The 22,142-nt window shown below is 44.4% G+C and overlaps 1 protein-coding gene across 5 annotated transcripts in view; it reads left to right on the top strand.

Moving 5' to 3' along the window:
• AGBL2 (AGBL carboxypeptidase 2) overlaps window positions 1-22,142 on the top strand; it is a 1,238,365-nt gene that overhangs the window by 746,108 nt on the left and 470,115 nt on the right. For all 5 annotated transcript variants that reach the window (XR_014979319.1, XR_014979321.1, XR_014979320.1 and 2 more), the window contains exon 14: window positions 11,703-11,792. Coding sequence is in view for 2 of the 5 variants with exons in the window: in XM_085646520.1 (XP_085502646.1) it covers window positions 11,703-11,792 (90 nt within the window). In the remaining 3 variants the exon portion in view is untranslated. The remainder of the gene's footprint in view (window positions 1-11,702; window positions 11,793-22,142) is intronic.

Genomic DNA, 22,142 nt, shown 5'->3' with positions numbered 1-22,142 from the left:
GGGAACATCCTTTCTGCCTCCCTTCACGTGCTTTGAGCACCAACGCGCCCCTTGCAAGTTGTCATCTGGTTAACAGGGGTAGAGGCGGGACTGCGAGGACCAGCATTCCTAGCGGCGTGGATCGGCCGCAGCTGGTCCTCTTCCCGCCCCCTCCTCCTCCTCTTTAAAATCTGTGTGGAGTGAGTGAGCCTTGGGACCCTTCCTGCAAAGAAGTGCTGTTCCTGTGTTGTTGCTGTCTGGCCACTTCGCCACGCCTCGCGGCCCCCGCTTCGCGGGGGCCGCTCGTAGGCTTAGACTCTCTCTGGGGAACATCCTTTCTGCCTCCCTTCACGTGCTTTGAGCACCAACGCGCCCCTTGCAAGTTGTCATCTGGTTAACAGGGGTAGAGGCGGGACTGCGAGGACCAGCATTCCTAGCGGCGTGGATCGGCCGCAGCTGGTCCTCTTCCCGCCCCTTCCTCTTGTTTTTCCTTCATAGCTTGTGTGGACAACGCGCACGCGGGACGCGCGCGGGGCAACGGCCGGGGCGAAGACCGGGCTAAGAGCGGGCCGTTTGAGGCCGTTCGAGGACGGCAGAGGACGGCCCTGGCCCACCCCCCTTATTGCTCCTAACCTGCTTGTTATTGTATCATCGTGCTGAGACAGGTTAGCTTAAACTGAAGCTCCCTAGTTAGTAAGTCGAGTGACGACCCTGATCTCATCGTAAGCACCATGAGTACTAGGATGACACGTAGCAAAGCCTCCAAAGGTGGTTCACAAATCTGTGGCCCTATGGACGACTTCATCACCCGCACAAATATAGCCATCGATGAAGAAATATCTAAACTTCAAACCCGGGTATCCCTAGAATTGGTAGCTGCACGTAGGCTGTCCGAGGTAATTTCCCTCTCGAAAAAATCATCCCTAGGACATATAGCCTCTGCTGTCACTCCAGCACGCCCTGCCCGCCCAAATAGTATTACCACCCAGGTTGATTTACACCAGCCCCCGATTACTTCCACCCTCACTCCGCCCTTAGAACAATCACGCATTACAGAAGAGCTAAGTTTCGCTGCACCTTCTCACGCCCAGACCCCCACCCTTAATCCCCTTTCCCAAGTATTCCCAACTACTTCCCGTGTTAGTGGTGCACAACCCAAAAGAAAACGCCAATCACGCTCAGCCTACTCTCGTATAAAGGCAAAGGTCGCAGTCTCCCGCCAGCTCACAATAACCAACACTCAGGCATGTAATGCTTTACCTGAGGGTTCTTCGAGCACACAGTCAGTATGCCAAAGTATGGGAGAGGGTCCAGCCAACACCACCCCAGTAGACGAGGGGGCGCAGGTACAAGACCAGGGAAGGAATGATAAGGAATTTATAGATCTAGTCTGGGAAACATTAAAAAAACTTCTCTCACCACTCGACTTAAGATTGTCTAGGATAGAAAACAATCTACTCGAGATGGAGAAGAGCATTATTGCTCTGGCCACTCTTGGCCTGAGAAGTCTCGAAAACCAGGGCGTGTCCTTATCTGACCCACTTTCGCCAGCCCCTGTTTTGCAAGCTGAGCAGCACCCCCCACCAGTACCTGTTGCTGTAAGGCCTGTTCCTAAGCCGAGGACTGTGGCTGTGGATCAAGTTTCCATAACCGCTAAACCTCAGGCTACCAAACCGCAGATTCCCACACGGAACTCTAAGCCTGGAAAAGTAAATCCAAACCTGGTAGCATCCGCCAGACCCCAGCCTGCCGAAACCCAGGGTCCTCGTCCAAAAGAAAATTTTAGAGGAGGCTATATAGACCTTCCACCAGAGGCCAATGACTATGTGGTCGTGTTGACAGGCGTCCCTGTGATTGGCACTGACCAACACGAAACCCACTGGTCATTGAAAAATAAAACTATGCACTGGCTTAACGTCAACAGACCGATTCCCAATGGCAAAAGAAGCCGAGTAATGATGGTCCGTAGAATACCCTGGGTGGGCCCAACCAAGAAATCTAAGCAAGGGGACTGTGTAGTTGTAACTTTTGAAGACCCACATACGGCGCACCATATCTGTTCCTGGCCAACTAGTGAAGATTCTTTAGTCATACCAAGGCCGCTATCCTATTTTTACCCCCCACGCCAATTGCATACCCAAGCGGATAACTGGTCCTTGGTGCAGCACCACCCATGGAACACCCATCCCATGAGGCAAAAGAATACTCTTTTACACTGGAATGGCCTTTCAACCTACAATAGATTTGGAGGCCTGGAGGAGGTCGATTGACTTTCTATGTTCCCAGCATGCCCACAACTAGAAAAAGCATTGTCTCCACATGTTATAGACATAATTGGAAATCCAACCAACGGCCCTCCAACTTGCCAAGCCGGGCTTCTGACTCTCTTGCCCCGGGACCGATCAAAATGGCCATTTTAGATTGCAAAAGAGTGGAAACGAGGCCAGACAGCCCCTGTTCGATCCCCCCTCCTCCAGTACAATCTAATCCAATGGAGATCGACCTGCCTGTTAGAGTTGCCTCCCCAGGCGATTCTTCACTGAGGGTCTTAAGCTGGAATGTGGCTGGCCTTGCACGTAACTTTGATAACCCGGAATGGAACACCTTCCTGGCACCCTATGACATTTGCTTGCTACAGGAAACATAGACATAGAGTGGGGTTTTCGACCTTCTATGTTCCGGCTGTATGTCACCAAGGTTCTAAAGGACGCCCATCCGGTGGTCTTCTCATCTGGATCAACATAGCACTAGACCTCAGTGTTTCTCAAAGGACCACCGAAACACCTGACCTTCAATGGCTAACAGCGCACTACAAAGGGGGAAGTAAACTAGAACTATTTAATCTCTACTTAAGGGGCAATAGGAACGGAGGATCTCTAAACTCTTTAGGCTTAAGTAACTACCTGTCTGCCTGTGATGCCGACTCTCTCGTCCTGCTGGCAGGCGATTTTAATTGCTGTTTTGAGCCTTTAGCCAAAGAAGATATTCTGGATACCAACGAGGAGGATAACAGGAGGGGCATCCCTATTTTGAACCTCGAACCGATCCCTAAATGGACACAAAAGGCGATCGATATAAATGCTCTTTGCATGGAGCATAACTTGAGAGCAACGAATGGGCGTTCTAAATCAGATCCCATGGGTGCCATACATACAATAGGACGGGCCACTCATCCAGAATTGACTTTGTTATGCTCAATTATAACCTCTGGCCATATCATCAAGACATGGAGGTTATAGAGACCTGTGACAGCGACCACAACCCTCTCGCTTTAACCATTTCTGTCCCCTGGCAAACTGGGTCTCAAGAAACCACTAATCAGTTATGGAAAGCTTCACATGAGATTCTTCCCTCAAACTGTGGCAGACGTCTTAAATGGGCAAGAGTCTCAGCGGATGAGGCTAGGATGTCACAAGCTGAAACCATCTTACTAGAGGCTGAATCTAGGCTTGATAGCACGAATAGCGATAGCAAGATGTTTTTATCGTTATTTACGGAGACTGTAACGGCACTAAGTGGGCTGTTCATCATTCCCAAACCCAGCTCCAGAACTGCTTCAAAGGGGGCCCTGAGAACAAGTGAAAAGTGGTTCACAGCCAAGTGTCGACTTGCTAAGGGTGATCTTGTTGCTGCAGTAAAAGGAAAAGACCAAGCTACCATCAGGTCTGCAAGGAAACTTTATAGGAAAACTGTGACTGAGGCCAAGCGGACATATGATTTCAACTTTTGGCGTGACCTAACGGAGGCGAGCACAAGGAAAGATGCTAAGGGGTTCTGGGACTTGCTAAGATCAAGAGACAAGCCCATTGATCAACAACTGACTTGTAATATCCCTGGTGTTGCCTGGTTTGCCCACTTTTCGAAATTGTATTCGGCTCAGACAGGGCCTCCGCAACCAGACCCGCTCCCAAGGCTCAGTTCCACAGATCTCCCACCAAATGAAGTCCTATTTACCACCTTGGAAGTAGAGAAGGCAATCAGGTGTATTGTTTCTAACAAAGCGGCAGGACCTGATGGGATCCCGGGCGACTTGATAAAAAATAATCCCCCATTTTGGAGCAGATTAATTGCTGCTCTTCTTAATGAGGTTATGTTGGGGGGGTCTTTCCCTGACTTTTGGAGGGGCGCTGAAGTAGTCCCCATTTTCAAGAAGGGTAGCAGGGAAGACCCAGCCAATTACCGCCCCATCAGTTTGCTGGATTCGACGCAAAAGGTAGCGGGGAAAGTGGTATTGGGTAGGATTCTGGAGTGGGTGGATGAAAATCAGATATTGTCTGATTTCCAAGCGGGTTTTAGATCAGGGACAGGCACCGTCGAGCAGACATTCCGCCTTCTAATGCTCTATTGGAAGGTAGTGGTGCTAGGAGGGGGCAGCTTATACTTAGTCTTCATAGACTTAAAAACAGCCTTCGACCTGGTTCCAAGAGCATTATTGTGGAAGGTCCTTGACGAGTTAGGTCTACCTCCCTATTTGTTGGCCTTGCTGATAAAATTCCATGAAAACAACTTTGCCCAAATCAGATGGGGTGCCCAGGGAGAAAAAACCCCGTGTATTCCAGTAGACAGGGGCGTCCGCCAGGGGTGTGTGCTTGCCCCCACTCTGTTTTCGCTTTACGTCAATGGAGTGGTGGAGCACCTTCTTCAACATCCTGCAGATGCACCATCCCTGGCTGGAAGGAAAATCCCGACGCTCCTGTTTGCGGACAACACCCTCCTGATTTCGAAATCACCTGCAGGCATACAGTTACTACTTTCCAGCTTCAAGGCCTTCTGTGACACCAAGGGACTGGCCATAAATATTGGCAAGACTAAATTTCTTGTCCTCAACCCCCCTAAGAAATCTGTTAAACCCCCCACTCTAGACTCTGTCACATTAGAACGGGTCAAAGAATTTGACTATCTAGGCATACGTCTTTGTGATAGTATGAGCTGGAAGGCCCATCACCAAAAAGTGTTTCTAACCCATAAGAGGGTTGTTGGTGCTTTACTTAAAGAGCAGCGTGCTTCCTCCATAAAACCTATTGGGGCACTTCTTGATATTTATAGGGGTAGGGTTGTGAGTGCAGCACTGTATGGCGCAGAACTTTGGGGTACCCAGAGAGTGGATACTTTGGCCCACCTAGAAAATAAATTTCACAAAGATCTGATGAGGCTACCCCAGAGCACCCCCACAATCCCCCTCTTGCTGGACGCAGGTACTCGTCCAATCTGCGAGCAAGCTAAATTACGCCCCTTACTACTATGGTCTAGAATTTGGAACGTCCCCGAACTCCACAGCTATGCAGACGCCCTAAAAGATGTACTGTCCTTACCTGGCTGGCATAAGATCGCCTGGCTCAGAGAGGTCAAGAGGGCATTATACAAGCTCGGTCTGGGAGCTGCGTGGGAAAATAAAACAGCACCTCCTAAACAAGAACTGAAGAAGGCTTACTGGTCTTGGGTGGATAACGAGAGACTTGGTAAATCAAATCACCCAAGATCTGTTGCCAACTTCTTGATGGTTAAAGATATCCCCTCCAGAGAACCATATTTGGACTTGATTCACAGTTCACATGATAGGGCATTATATTTTAAATTCAGGGTTGGGGTCTTACCTTTATGTCAGTTTATCTCTACCTGGAAACCACCACTGCAAACTGTACCCTACTGCCCATTCTGCGAGCTAAAAATCGAATCTGTCGCACACTTTCTATTTGAGTGTCGAGTCTATATGGCCCCTAGACGGAGGTGGTTGAAGCCTCTTTGTAGGAGCCTGGGAACTCGCTCACATCTGGAAGCTATAAGAATACTGCTCTCAGATACAAGACCCTTTTTTGCCATTTGTTTGGCTAAATTCCTAGGCTGGGCTTGGCGCATAAGATCTGCTAAACAACTGACGATACAGTAAAGTGTCCCTTTTTCATTTTTCATAAATTTTAAGATTATCTCGTGTAAATATGAAATGTTTTTAATGGTAATACGAATTGTAAATTGCTTTGTTTCGACCATTGTTTTTATGCTGTCATGTTTTGCTTTTATGATATGTTTCTATATCGAAATAAAGCTTTACTACTACTACTATGAATACATTCAAGTATATAAAACACATGATAAAAGATGCGTACTTCTACGATGCCTCCCTATCTAGAAGTACCTAAGTGTACCTAGCATGGGTGTCGGTGTTAAGCCAAGAATCCCTCTAGGATTTAGTCAACCCCATTACCTTAATTGAGAGTGTGGGACCCCGTCCTGGTCTCGAGCTGGGCACCCCGCAAGGGATGTTAGACTACTGCGAGCTGGAGTGTCTGCATGCAGGAACCTCAGCGTCTCTGGTCAGTGTGTCAGGCGGGAAGTCTCGATCTCCTCTAGCTATCTTAGCAAGATGTGATGTATATATACCCATAGGCCTCCCCAGGGGTCCTTCCTTGCTGTGTTACTGTGTCGGCCTAAGGATGACGTTGGGCCTGAACTTTGTACATAGATTTTATACAGGAGAGAGTTGTCCTGTTGTGCTTCCAAGAACCCTCATGCATAATGTATGAGATTTCGAACTTAGAGAAAACCCGCTTTCTGAATGCAGTGTAATATCTAGGTAAAAGGTCAGTCTCTGTAAACCGTGACAAGTGTAATGTAGGAAGAGAATAACAAGTTTACAGAGGCCTATATTATAGTACCTATATGGAATATAACACCCACTCCTCTTCCAAATGGACGACATAGTTTTAAATTCTGCACGTACCACTAGGTGTTCTAGATGTTGTACGCAAATATACAAAACATTAGTTTGTTATTATGTTAAAAACATTTGTTTAAAAACCTTTTTCTAAAAAATCCCCAAAAAATTTTGTAAAAAAAAAAAAAGGGGGAAAGTAGTAGAAATTGACAGATAGGCTATTGTTCTAATATGTCCGTAGCTATAGTCCGAACTACTACAAGCATTTTGAAAACCATACCTGCGTGAATGGAATGTAAATTTTGATATAGAGTTTCAGTTTTCTGTTTTGTTTTATGAAGCCAAATTTCTACTCAGCACACGATGGGCCAAATTAGTCAAATGTTTATGTGTCCTGGCTGGTAGACACAACATTCTCGTTGGTTGCTTCCGCAGTTGACGGTCCCTGTAACACTTCGCAGATTATGTCTATTGAGCACAGATGATCTTTCGTACTGTCCACAGCCGGTGCTGGGGCAGCTTGTGCAGACTGTGCACCAACCAAGGCCTGGTTGTCAGAGGAGGAGCCACTGTCCATACCAACAGCAGCAGATACTACCTGTGGTGGCTTTAGGAATGCCGCCATCAACATGGGAATACGCTGGGGACACTGCAAAACATGGGTCGTCATCGGGTCCAGTAAAGTATCAACGCCGGTCGCGCACATGATGGGCATGTCAGACAGAGATCCAACACGCATTCTTCTCCACAAAACAGGCATTGGAGGACAGGTAAGATGCAGTCCATCCAGACTGGTCTAAACTACAAAAATCAAGAAGCACTTAGTTCCCTTAGGCGAGGTGTGCCTAGAAGTTGTACCATGCGATCACAGTATTTTCTCTCCAGGAGTACTGTTTCCATCTGCTTGGTGACTGGGACATTCATTGCGTCGCAGTAACTCGACAATCAGGATACCTGCTATTAGAAACAGGATCAGGAGCAGTCCTCTGAGAATGCTTTCCAATACGAAGTGTATAAAGTTTGGACCATCTGAAAGGTGCTTAACGTTCTTAATTAGGTGGACAATGCCTGTCGTATCAGACATGTTAAAGGTAGGATTTACCATTTCTGCGAAATGGAAAGGGCAGTTTGTACGTATAAGTGCATGTATCTCTGCTGACGACCTTGCTACTTGGAGATCAAAGGTCTCTCGAGCAGAGGTTAAGGGCATGGATTTTCTTTGATAATTTTAGGTAATTCTTGCTCCTATTGTGAAGGAGTGCATTTCCTCAGGCGTTGGAGTATACCCACCGCTGCTGCCTCCCCTTTTATGTTGGCTAACATAATTGTAGATAACTGGGAAAAACTGCCTATCAATTTCATCCCTAAATTCGGGGTACTATTACTGTCTTTCTTAATACCTCTAATATCACTACTATTGAAGGGGTGCCATGAGTCCTGGAATAGATGGCAGCAAAAACTGTACCGCAAGTGGTACAATCCTCTATCTGGGGAACTATCCGCATTGGCAAGCAGATTATTAGTATTCCCTGTTTTTCTTGTGGGCCTGTGTGTGGAAACACTGCCTCTAGCTGTGCTATTTTCTGTGCTATTCAGAGTGGCATTTGCTCTTGTTTAGTGGGCATTCTTCCCATAACCGCATTCAGTGTTTTTGGGGTGATTTTAGTTGCGGTCCCTTGTTGTTGACCTGCTGGAGTAACCCTTGTAGGTTGAAGTGTGAGTGTTCTCATAACGAACTGTGTCAAATTTCTGTAAAGTTTTACTATTTATTTTTTAAGTGAACATACGTCTGCTACAGTCATGGTGTGTAAGCAGGTAGAACCAGCCAAGTCGTTCCGTCTCTGCTGAGCGGACCGAGTCTCACTTTTTCTGTGTTGTGTTGGAGGGCACCTTTAAACCAGTTTATATGTTCCTTGTATGTTAACAGGACTGCTATGTCCTCGTATGGATTGTATTCTTCTGGTATTTCATCCACTATATAAGGATGAAATGTATGTGCATCTGCAGGTAGGAATTTGACCCAAGAATGGAACACATCTGCTAGTTTAAAGTAAGCACATTTCTGACATTTTCTGAAATGTTTATTGTACCTTCCTGCTCTCTGTCCTCTGCTGCATTTGTATGTAATGCTGCCGCAGCCTCACATTGGCCAGACATTTCAAAAGGTTTCTCAAGGAAGTATAGTTAAAGGTTTATGTGCAATGAAAGGAATTATAATCCTTCAAGCTTGAATATGCCTACAGCCAATATATAGGATCTACCTACTTGACTGCGGCGTACTTTTCCCTTCCCACTCCAGACGTCTCTGGGTAAATGTGAGTAGGGGTCTCTGAGAAACCAAGACTGAACTACTCAAATTTGACCATTAAATAAGAACCAAACCACTGTTGGCAGCGCCATGTCGTGTAGTTCCTATAAATCTATTTAGGTTATGTGAGTTTTAGACAACATAAACTAAGGGATTGGTGTTCAGACTGATTCCAGACACCCCCAAAGTATATGTTAGTCTGTAGGGCAGCTAGCTCACAGTGCCACTGTGGGCCCCTCTTACCAAGGCGCGAATAGTTTCTGGCAACTATCAAACGTGACAACCCTGACCCATCAGGGATCGTGGAAACAGTACAGTATATTTCACTCAGTCACTCGTGCTTACTTTCTCTCAGAAAGATACACAGAATAAAAGGTGGGGACATTTTCAATAAGTTTTTATTGAACCAGCGGCAATCTAATATAAAAGGCATGTGCTGCAACAACCATGAGACAGAAACAGATAAAGACGATTACAAGCACCAATAGAGTAAATAAAATTTAGAATTCTGTTATAGTGCTAAAACAGTGATAAATACATATCAGTAAGAATGCGTACTCCTGCGATGCTAACCCTAGCTATATGTACCTAAGTGTACCTAGCATGGGTGTAGGTATAGAGCCAAGAATCCCCCTAGGAAAGAGCCAACCACATTACCTGATGTGGGAGAGCAAAGGACTCTGTCTTGGTCTCGAGTTGGACTCCCCGCAAGGGATGTCATACCACTGCATGCTGGAGTGTCTACTTGCAGGGACTTCAGCATCTTGTGTCAGCGTGACAGCATGGACGTTTCTTTTCTCCTCTGGTTTGCCCAGCGAAGATGTGGTGCTTATATACCCGAAAGGTACCCTCAGGGGTTCTACCTAGATTTGTCATGGTACTGTGGGCATGTATGCCAAGGAGGACGTTGGTGGTGACCCTTATACAGAGTTATTATGAAGAAGATGGTAATCATGCTGTGACACTGAGACTCCTCATGCATAATAAATGAGGCTAGTTTTCAGAGAAAACCTCATAACATATATATGCAGCACCTAACTAAGTGAAAGGTCAGCATCAGACCCGTTATGTAGAACAATGGTGGGACAAATGTAGGTAAAATGTTGTGCTACTACCTAGTCCTACATTGGGGGACATTGGGGTAAATAACAATATGTTCCAATTCATTACTCTGCAGTTCTATAGGACCCCCGTTAACTCCTAGCTCAGGTACATATGTTCCACTTCATCACACTGCTGTTCTATAGGACCCTCGTCAACTCCTAGCTCTGGTACATATGTTGCACTTCATCACACTGCTGTTCTATAGCACCCCCGTCAACTCCTAGCTCTGGTACATATGTTCCACTTCATCACTCTGCTGTTCTATAGGTCCTACAGAATCCTCTAGTTCAGATACATATGTTCCACATATGTTCCTCTTGCTGGACGGTGCTCTACTTTCTTCCAATGTGTCACAGAAGCTTTCATTGTTTTTCCTTGTCTCTCGTCTGAGACTAGTTCTGCCCCATTTGTTTGACACTGACCTTCGGGACACACACTCACTGAACTTCACTCATGGACTCTTCTCTTCAGAGCGGAGCCCAGGGTCGCCTGATGATGCTGCTCACACTACTGCATCTTTAGACCACATGTGATGTCATTTAGATTTGTGCGATGGAAGCACTTTGGGGTGGTTCATCGAATGTGGGTGCAAAATATTTGAAAATTCCGAGCCTTCCAATAAATGTGTTGCACTTGTAAAAGAATGGGAGATACGTGGTATATGAACCAGATGTAGAGGGATACATATAAACATGCATACATGGCACATGGTCCATGCATACATAGATACATGGTACATGAACCAGAAGTAGATGGATACATAGAAACATACACACATACACACATGGTACATAATCCACCTATACATAGATACTTACATACATACATGGTACATGATCCACGCATACATAGAAACATAGATACATACATTGTGCATGTTCTTCGAATAGAAACATAGATACATACATACATATCTGGTACATGATCCATAGATAGATACATACATACATACATGGTATATGATCCATGCATACATAGATATGTACATGAAATGCTTACATACATACATACACAGTACATGATCCACACATACATAGATACGTACATACATACATAAACAGTACATGATCCACGCATACAAACATATGTACATGCATACATACACAGTGCATGATCCACACATTCACACATACATGGTACATGATCCATGCATACACACGTACATGCATACATACTTACATGGTACATGATCCATGCATACATAGATATCTACATGCATACTTACATACATACATACACAGTACATGATCCACACATACATAGATACGTACATGCATACATACATACACAGTACATGATCCACGCATAAATACATACATACATACACAGTACATAATCCACGCATACATACGCACATGCATAGATACATACAATGAACATGATCCACACATTCATACATATATACATACATGATACATGATCCACGCATACATACGTAGATGCATACATAGATACACAGAACATGATCCACGCATACATACATACATACATGCATACACACATACATACATGATCCATGCAGACAGACAGCTCCCATGTGCTGTGCCTGGAGTCTGAGTGTTGTACTACAGATGGCTCATGTTTGAAGCCTGGAAATGCCCCTTGGCAGGGCCCCCACTGCCGAGAACACATCTAATCTCATGTCTTACCCTCCTGCAGGGACCCCCTGCTCCGACCCAGCGCCCCAAGGACCTGCCTGCCTCCAGCCCTGGCAAAGGACCACCCGCAGAGCAGCAGCGCCCTCCACAGGTGGGTGTGTACCATGTACCCATCTGTGAACTCACCTGCTCTTTGGTTTCATTGCTGGCTGTCTGTCTGTCTCAGGGGCAGGGGTGATGTCTACCAGCATCTCTGGTGGGGGTACATGGCTTGTGTCTCTTGCAGGTGCCGCTCCCCTCTCTGTGTCTGTCTGTCTGTCTGCCGAGGTTGTGTGTCTACATCCTTGGTGCATGTGCACTCCCTGTGCCTGTCTCAAGTGCACTTACATTCTCTTTGTGGTTGGTTCAGCTACATAGATTGTGGCTGTACTTGTGATCTAGTCATAACCTCTGTGTCTGTCCCTCTGATGATGTCACAGCCTCTGTGCCTGTACCTCTAATATCACAGCCTCTGTTACTGACCCTCTGATGATGTCACAGCCTCTGTTACTGTCCCTCTGATGATGTCACAACATCTGTTACTGTATACCTCTGATGATGTCACACCCTCTGTCACTGTATACCACTGAGGATGTCACAACCTCTGTGTCTGTCCCTCTGATGATGTCACAGCCTTTGTGCCTGTACCTCTGATGATGTCACACCCTCTGTGCCTCTGGTGTTGTCACAGCCCTGTAGCTGTACCTCTGATGATGTCACAGCCTCTGTGCCTGTGCCTCTGAAGATGTCACAGCCTCTGTTACTGTCCCTCTGATGATGTCACAACTTCTGTTACTGTATACCTCTGATGATGTCACAGGCTCTGTGCCTGTATTCCTCTAATGACACCCCTGTAGCTGTACCTCTGATGATGTCACAGCCTCTGTGTCTGTCCTTCTGATGATGTCACACCTTCTGTGTCTGTCCCTCTGATGATGTCACAGCCTTTGGGCCTGCACCTCTGATGATGTCACACCCTCTGTGCCTCTGGTGTTGTCACACCCCTGTAGCTGTACCTCTGATGATGTCCCAACCTCTGTGCCTGTATCTCTGATGATGTCACAGCCTCTGTTACTGTCCCTCTGATGATGTCACAACATCTGCTACTGTATACCTCTGATGATGTCACAGGCTCTGTGCTTGTATACCTAAAATGACACCCCTGTAGCTGTACCTCTGATGATGTCACAGCCTCTGTGTCTGTCCCTCTGATGAGGTCACACCCTCTGTGTCTGTCCCTCTGATGATGTCACAGCCTTTGTGCCTGTACCTCTGATGATGTCACACCCTCTGTGCCTCTGGTGTTGTCACACCCCTGTAGCTGTACCTCTGATGATGTCACAGCCTCTGTGCCTGTACCTCTGATGTCACAGCCTCTGTTACTGTCCCTCTGATGATGTCACAGCATCTCTTACTGTATACCTCTGATGATGTCACAGGCTATGTGCCTGTATACCTCTAATGACACCCCTGTAGCTGTACCTCTGATGATGTCACAGCCTCTGTGTCTGTCCCTCTGATGATGCCACACCCTCTGTGTCTGTCCCTCTGATGATGTCACAGCCTTTGTGCCTGTACCGCTGATGATGTCACACCCTCTGTGCCTCTGGTGTTATCACACCCCTGTAGCTGTACCTCTGATGATGTCACAGCCTCTGTGGTTGTACCTCTGATGATGTCACAGCCTCTGTTACTGTATACGTCTGATGATGTCACACGCTCTGTGCCTGTGCACTTCTGATGATGTCACACCCTCCGTGCCTCTGGTATTGTCACACCCCTGTAGCTGTACCTCTAATGATGTCACGGCCTCTGTTACTATATACCTCTGATGATGTCACCGACTCTGTGCCTGTACCTCTGAAGATGTCACAGCCTCTGTGCCTGTCTCTCCAATGATGTCAAAGGCTCTGTTACTGTATACCGCTGATGATGTCACAGGCTTTGTGCCTGTATACCTCTGATGATGTCACATGCACTGTGCATCTGGTGATGTCACAGCCTCTGTGCTTGTACCTCTGATGATGTCACAGTCTGTGTTACTGTATACCTCTGATGATGTCACAGGCTCTGTGCCTGTATACCTCTGATGATGTCTTACCCTCTGTGCCTGTCCCTCTCATGATGTCACACCGTCTGTGCCTCTGGTGTTGTCACACCCCTGTAGCTGTACCTCTGATGATGCCACAGCCTCTGTGTATGTACGTCTGATGATGTCACAGCCCCTGTTACTGTATACCTCTGATGATGTCACACGCTCTGTGCCTGTATACCTCTGATGATGTCACACCCTATGTGCCTCTGGTGTTGTCACGCCCCGTAGCTGTACCTCTGATGATGTCACAGCCTCTGTTACTGTGCCTCTGATGATGTCACGGGCTCTGTGCCTGTATATCTCTGATGACACCCCTGTAGCTGTACCTCTGATGATGTCACAGCCTTTGTGCCTGTGCCTCTGATGATGTCACAGGCTCTGTTACTGTATACCTCTGATGATGTCACAGGCTCTGTGCCTGTACCTCTGATGATATCACAGCCTCTGTGCCTGTACCTTTAATGATGTCACAGCCTCTGTTACTGTATACCTCTGATGATGTCACAGGCCCTGTGTCTGTATATCTCTGATGATGTCACACCCTCTGTGCCTGTCCCTCTGATAATGTCACAGGCTCTGTGCCTGTATACCTCTGATGATGTCACACCCTCTGTGCCTCTGGTGTTGTCACATGCTCTGTGCCTGTATACCTCTGATGATGTCACAGGCTCTGTGCCTGTATACCTCTGATAATGTCACAGGCTATGTGCCTGTATACCTCTGAATTATGTCACACTCTCTGTGTCTATACATCTGATGATGTCAAAGCCTCTGTTACTGTATACCTCTGATGATGTCACAGGCTCCGTGACTATATACCTCTGATGATATCACAGCCTCTGTGCTTGTATACCTCCGATGATTTCACACCCTCTGTGCCTCTGGTGTTGTCACACCCCTGTAACTGCACCTCTGATTGTAGGAGAGTAGGATCTGCTTCTTATAGTTACCCCCACTTGTTGCTGATGTTTCACTGTTTTTCGACTTTAGTCTGGCTGGGGCCCTGCTAACCAGGACCCCCTAGCTGCTTCCTCTCTAAATTGATTTCCAGTACTTTAGGTACACTCCAGATTGGATTCTGGGGTACCCTTATAAGTCCCTAGTATATGGTATACTATGTACCCAGGGCATAGGTACCCCAGAGACCTACCAGGGGCTGCAGCATGTTTTATGCCACCCCTGGGAAGCCTTCCAAAATGACACCACAAGACTGCTACAGGACTTTAGATTACACCGGAATTTGAATTTTGCAACACAGGAGGTTGGTTTCCATGGTCTTAGAGGTCGATCAGTGCCCACAGAAAGTCTAAGGCCCGTATCCCTGGTGGCGACTGTGCAACCCAAAGCCCTGGACACCGCGTCACTTTGCAGAAGCATCAGCTTTAAAATGACTCCTGCAGCTGAGCTTTGGATTACTTGTAGCCCTGACCCCGAGCAGCATTTGCACCGAAGATTGCCTGCCTACACTCCACGAGTGTTCCCTGAGCAGGCCCTTTGTGTTTTCTCTCGAGGTCCTTCACGATCCCTAGTCCGTTGACTGGTGGCTCCCTGTGAAGGCAACTTTACTTCTAATTGGGCTTACCTGGTTGCTCCAGACGTGCCATGACTCCCCATCGCTTGGGGAGTCGCCAGGACCTTGCTGGTCCACACTGAAGCATATTTTCTCTTCCTGCGTGGGTTGCTGTTGCCAAGGCTTGTTGGGTTCAATCCGGGCACGGACACCGCAGCACACGACATCCTTTGTGGGACAGCTCGAATCCATCTCCAGGTCATCGTCGACGCCTCCTGGTCCTCGTGGCTGCAGAGTCAAGCTTCACCTCTTCGCACCTGAATCACCGCCATCAGTGGGCATTCGTCTATCGTGCCCCTGGTCACTGGCAAGTGACCTAGACTCTGTCCCCTCTGCTTTCAGGTACTTCTGATCTTCGATCCAGGCTTGGATCACACCAGACACCTTTCTTCTTCCCGGCAGCAGCACTTTGCAGCAGATCGCCATTGAAATCAACGACAATTCCCGACACCATTTGACACCAATGCACCCGGCTTCCCTGGGTGAGGTAACACGATTACTCTAGTGCTCCCGTGGGTGCAGGCCCTAGGACCCCCTAAGTCTAAAGGGGTTTGATCAAAGTACTCTCCTAAGTGTCCTTAACTTCTAAAATTCCAACCGCGACTCTCCCATAGAATAGTACGGGGCTCGCGCCTGTGTTCTCACACTTCACGCGTCCCCCGTGGGTTTCCTGTGTCACTACCTTGGGTGGTTCCTTGGGGTCCCAGCGATTCTACGTCCTCTAGGCACTGTGTCTAGTCAAGCTGTGGTTCTTATACCACTTTCCTAATATATGGTTTGGTCCGTCCGTAGGGCACATTGTATATTGTTATTTACTGTCGTTTTAAAATTGTATTATTGTGTATCTTGGACTCTAATCTCATAAAGAGATTATTAGTGAGTGTTTAGAAATAAATACATATATTTTATATATACCTTGTGTGGTTCTCCTTTCATTTTGTAATTTAAGAGGTTATAATCTGGTAAACCAAGCTGCTTTACACTCCTTCAAGACTTAGCCTGAAGGCTGCTCTCCATAGCTACCACCAGGATAGCTTTCAATAAAGGTTGTCTTTAAACCTATCATCAATAAGGGTTGTTTGAACTGGTGCAAGGTGCCCACTATAAATAGTGGACAGCATATGCCAGGCCAACTTCTCATATTGGTGGCAGCTGTGGGATTCAAGCTTACTATTGCTTTACCAGATAATCTCTTTGAGTGACTAACTGAAAACCACTATAGGTACATAGGTACATATAAATCAAGTCTAGAATAAAGTAAGTTCTACTGAACTAGGAGTTGGGTTAGCAAAGGGACCAGCACACCCCTTTTCCCCAACTCAAGAGAGTCTAGTAGCACCCACTAGGTTAGGTAGGTGCAACATCTCACTACACTAGTATGTCTTCAAGACCTGAAGCCAGTGGCTCCTTGTCATCAATGTATGACCACCACATATTTGTGGTATTGAATATGTGTACAGCTAGGAAGTTGAAGACAGGGAGGAGTGCAAACACTCAACGCCTCATGGAGGCTCTGCTGTTAGATGATCTCAGAAAGACCCCAGTGACTGATGAGGTAGGCAGGTTTGGTGGGGCAGCAGAAGAGGAAAGGCCAAGAGGTGACAACACCTATGACCAGGACTCTGAAGCTGACCAGGAGGATCAAGATGATTCAAACCTGGAAAATCCAATCCCTCTTGAAGGTGAGGGAGAAGGCCTCAGTGGTCTGCTCTATACCCCACCTGGAAGGGTTGGTGGTGTGCCAAGAAGATCAAGATCTCCTTCTCTGGAGTCTATCATTCTGGTGCATCTGGAGGGACCTCTGTCTCTCATAGGACCATTTTCCCCCAGAAGGGGGAGTCCTCTTATGAGAGAAAATGCAGACTGATCCAGTTTGAGGAAGCTAATCTTAGGATAAAGAGGGAACAGTTAGCATTGGACAGGGAATCCCTGGAGCTCCAGAGAGCTTCACATAGATGGGGCTAGAACCCCTTGGTGGCAGCAACAGTGTCCCTAGAGGTAGAGATCATATTCATGACCATAGGAACCTGAAAAAGATTGTCCCTCCCTACCAGAGTGGGGATGACATCCACAAATGGGTAACTGCACTGGAAAGGGCCTGTAAAGTACAGAGGGTCCCTCAGGAGCAGTGGGCAGCAATCTTGTGGCTCTCCTTTGCAGACAAAGGTAGAGACAAGCTCCTCACTGTAAGAGAAGAGGATGATGACAATTATACAGTCTTGAAGAGTGCTTTGATAGATGGGTTTGGCCTAACAACTGAACAGTACAGGTTGAAGTTCAGAGATACCCAAAAGGCACAGACTCAATACTGGGTTGACTTTGTAGATTGTGCTAGGTTCTGGAGGGCTGGTTACTTGGCAGTAAAGTGTGTGATTTTAAAGGATTATACAACTTGATTATGAGGGAGCAATATCGATGTCACTAATATCGATATTTATAATATTGCTATGTATTTTATTATGTATTTAATATGTATGTGTTAATTATTTTTTGTTAAGTGTTCTATTGGTTTTAAAATATATGTATACAATTTTTATATGTTAATAATGGTTTTTGTAAGTTAATTTTGTATTTTAGTACCGTAGCGGGTTGTGGGTTTATAGGGAAATAGGGTGGGAAGTAATTTAAATATATGAATTTTATTATAAATTTTTGGGAATTATAAATTAATTTTAAATAATTTTTGCGTTTAAATTCTGTAGCGGGTTGTGGGGTTTTAGGGGAACAGGGTGGGAAGTAATTTAATAATGTAAAATTAATTATAAAATTTTAGGAATTATAAATTAATTTTAAATAATTTTTGCGTTCAAATTCTGTAGCGGGTTGTGGGTTTATAGGGGATTAGGGTGGGAAGTAATTTAATTATATGAAATTAATTATACATTTTTAGGAATTATAAAAATATTTTAAATAAATTTTGCGTTTAAATTCTGTAGCGGGTTGTGGGTTTATAGGGGAATAGGGTGGGAAGTAATTTAATTGTAATTAAGTAATATTTGTATTTATTTATTGGTATTGATAATTATATTATTGTTAATTAAGTATTAATTGGTAATTAATTTTTATTAATTGGTAATAATTTTGTTATTAATTGGTAATTAGTTTTTATTAATTGATTAATTGATGATTAAGTTAACTGTATTATTTTATTATTTGAGTGTTTTGTGCGTTTATAGGGGAATAGTGTTGGAAGTAATTGAAATCTAATTAAGTAATTATTACATTTGTTGTTGGGTATTGATAATTAATTAATTGGAGATTAATTATTAATTGGTAAATATTTTAAATTATAATATTTTGGTTCTGAAAAATAATTTATTGTTGATTAATAATCAATTGGTAATTAAATATGTTTAAATATTATTTATTGATATTTCTAATTAATATAGTAATAAGTAATTATTAATTGGTAATTAATGTATAATAATTATGTTTTTGGTTATAAAAAATATGTAATTGTTTAATTTTTTTTAATTGGTAATTAATGTTTGATAAATACTTTTTGGTATAAAATATGTAATTGTTAATAATTTTTAATTGGCAATTAATAATCACTAATTATTATTTATTGGTATTTATTAATAATTTATTGCTAATTAATTATTTATTGGTAGTTATGTTTTTAATAAATATTGGTATTTGTAAGTAATTTTGAGTTATTTAATAATTAAATTATTAATTATTTTAAAGAATTATTTTATTTATAAGTATGTTATTTTTAACTTCTAAGCTATCCAACACTTTCCCTACTGTTGCACTCTCTGGAGTTGGAATAGTAATTTTTACCCCTACGCTATCCAACACTTTCCCTACTGTTGCACTCTCTGGAGTTGGAATAGTAATGTTTACCCCTACGCTATCCAACACTTTCCCTACTGTTGCACTCTCTGGAGTTGGAATAGTAATTTTTACCCCTACGCTATCCAACACTTTCCCTACTGTTGCAGTCTCTGGAGTTGGAATAGTAATTTTTACCCCTACGCTATCCAACACTTTCCCTACTGTTGCAGTCTCTGGAGTTGGAATAGTAATTTTTACCCCTACTCTATCCAACACTTTCCCTACTGTTGCACTCTCTGGAGTTGGAATAGTATTTTTTACCCCTACGCTATCCAACACTTTCCCTACTGTTGCACTCCCTGGAGTTGGAATAGTAATTTTTACCCTTACGTTATCCAACACTTTCCCTACTGTTGCACTGTATGGAGTGGGAATTGTAATTTTTACCCCTACGCCATCCAACATTTTCTCTACGGTTGCACTGTCTGGAGTGGGAATACTAATTTTTACCTCTACGCTATCCAACACTTTCCCTACTGTTGCACTCTCTGGAGTTGGAATAGTAATTTTTAACTCTACGCTATCCAACACTTTCCTTACTTTTGCAGTCCCTGGAGTCGGAATAGTAATTTATATCTCTACGTTATCCAACACTTTCTCTACTGTTACACTATCTGGAGTGGATATAGTAATTTTTTCATATCCGCTATCCAACATTTTCCTTTCTGTTGTTTTTTTTGGAGCTGGAGTAGTAGTTTTATTCTATCTGCTATTTAATATTTTTTTAATTATTTTAGCTAATGTAGTATATAATTAATTTCAACAATATTTCAATTAAATGTAATTATTTAATTTGTTATACATAATTATTTAATTTTCATTTATGTTATTGTTTTATGTGTGTAATGTTTTTGAATTTTTTAATATTTTTATATAATTTATAATTTATTAAAGTAATTATTAAAACATTATTAAGTAAGTATATATATTATATATTATATGTATATGTTTAATTAAGTTCTTTATTAAATTATAATTATTAATTATTAATTTTTAACATTATGAAATATATCTAATTATGTTTATTTTATTTATAAGTATTATTATGTTTATTTTACATATATTATTAAACAAAAAAACAACGATTTTTATTGCTAACGATATTTTTGACGTCGATATTTATTTATCGATATTTTTGTACTTACCATGTTGTAGATAGGATGACGATATTCTTGTCATCGATATTTTTGTTCCGATATTTTTGTAGGTCGATATTGTGACCTTCGATATTTAGTCAGTGATCCAAATGGGTCAGAACAAGGGTGAGGCAGAAGGTTCAGAATCAAGGTGGTGACTCCAAGAAGCAAGATTCCAAAAACTCTGATAAGGGTGGGGACAAGGGTAAAGACCAGAAGTCTTCTCAAGGGCCCCAACAATCTACATCTGGTGAGGAGTCCCAATCAAACAAAGGAAAATGCCAAAAGAAACCATGGTGTAACATCTGTAAACAAAAAACCCATTGGATAAGTGATTGTACCAAGTCCAAGGACTCAAATCCAGCCACCATTGCCCCTAAGGCAACTGTGCCCCCTAGTTCAGCTACAAGTGGTGGTACTCAGAATAAGGGTGGAGTAGGGTTAACCCTGGGATCTGAGGTGGACGCTGGCCTAGTCAGAGTTCCAACTCAGGCTGTACAGATCTGTGATGGAGGCATGGATATGACCTCCTTCGTGAATCCCAGTAATCTGGGCAAATACAGACAGCAGCCTTTAATTGATGAAAAAGAGACTTTGGCATTCAGGGACACAGGAGCAAGTGTCACAATGGTTACAATAGATCTTATAGCTCCTGAGCAGATCATACTTGGTGAAATGTACCAAGTGACCAATGCTAGCAATATCAGGACAGACCATTCCTTGGCAGTTGTTAATTTCTCCTGGGGAGGGGTAACTGGCCTTAAGAAAGTTGTGGTAAGTGCAGACCTCCCTGTTGAATGCTTGCTTGGCAATGATTTGGAAACTTCAGCTTGGACTGAAGTGGAGCTCAGGACTCATGCAGAAATGTTGGGAATCCCTGCACATGTGTTTGCTGTGACCATGTCAAAAGCTGGACAGGCCCTGGATCCTGGAAGAATAGACCAGGTGTCTCCCAAGAAAAGGAGCAGCAGGGGTAAGGCAGTGTCTTCCTCCCTGGCTCAGAAGCAGATCAGTCTCTTGAGGGAGATGATCTCAGGCCTGAAGAAGGAACTGTCCCAGATGAGCTTGAACCTGGCCAGGTTGACTTCTTGAGGACAGAGGGCCCTTCCAGGGCAGATCTGAGCCAGGAGCAGCTGAGCTGACCTTCTCTTGAACCCCTCAGAAAGCAAGCTGCTGATGAGGCTGCTGGGAATGCTAGTGGAACCCATAAGATATTTTGGGATGATATACTCAGAGAGTAGAGACCCCAAGCCTGGTGCCTCCAGGAGGTTGGTTATACCTCTGAAGTTCAGGGGCTTCCTATTGACACTAGCCCATGATATTGCCTTAGAATTGTCCCTCACTTTCATTGGCCCCACATGTCTGAAGACACCAAGGAGTTTTGTCGCTCCTGTGTCACCTGTCAAGCCAGTGGTAAGGCAGGTAGTACAACAAAGGCCCCCCTGATACCACTACCTATGGTGGGGGTTCCTTTGAGAGGGTTGGGATTAACATAGTTGGTCCCATGGATCCTCAGACAGCATTGGGGCACAGGTTTATACTGGTGGTGGATCATGCCACTAGGTACCCAGAAGCCATTCTCCTTAGGACCACTACAGCTCCTGTGGTGGCAAGGGCCCTACTTGGAATCTTTTCCAGAGTGGGTTTCCCCAAGAACGTAGTATCAGACAGAGATGCAAACTTCATGTCTAGTTACTTAACAGCAATGTGGAAGGAGTGTGGAGTAAATTACAAATTTACCACCCCTTATCACTCACAATGCAATGGGTTGGTTGAAAGGTTCAACAAAACCCTAAAGGGCATGATTAAAGGTCTCCCAGA

This window comes from Triturus cristatus, chromosome 3_1 (assembly GCF_964204655.1).
Source record: "Triturus cristatus chromosome 3_1, aTriCri1.1, whole genome shotgun sequence".
Taxonomy (NCBI): domain Eukaryota; kingdom Metazoa; phylum Chordata; class Amphibia; order Caudata; family Salamandridae; genus Triturus; species Triturus cristatus.
Note: the sequence above shows the minus strand (reverse complement) of the source record. Positions and strands in the feature narration are given on the sequence as shown.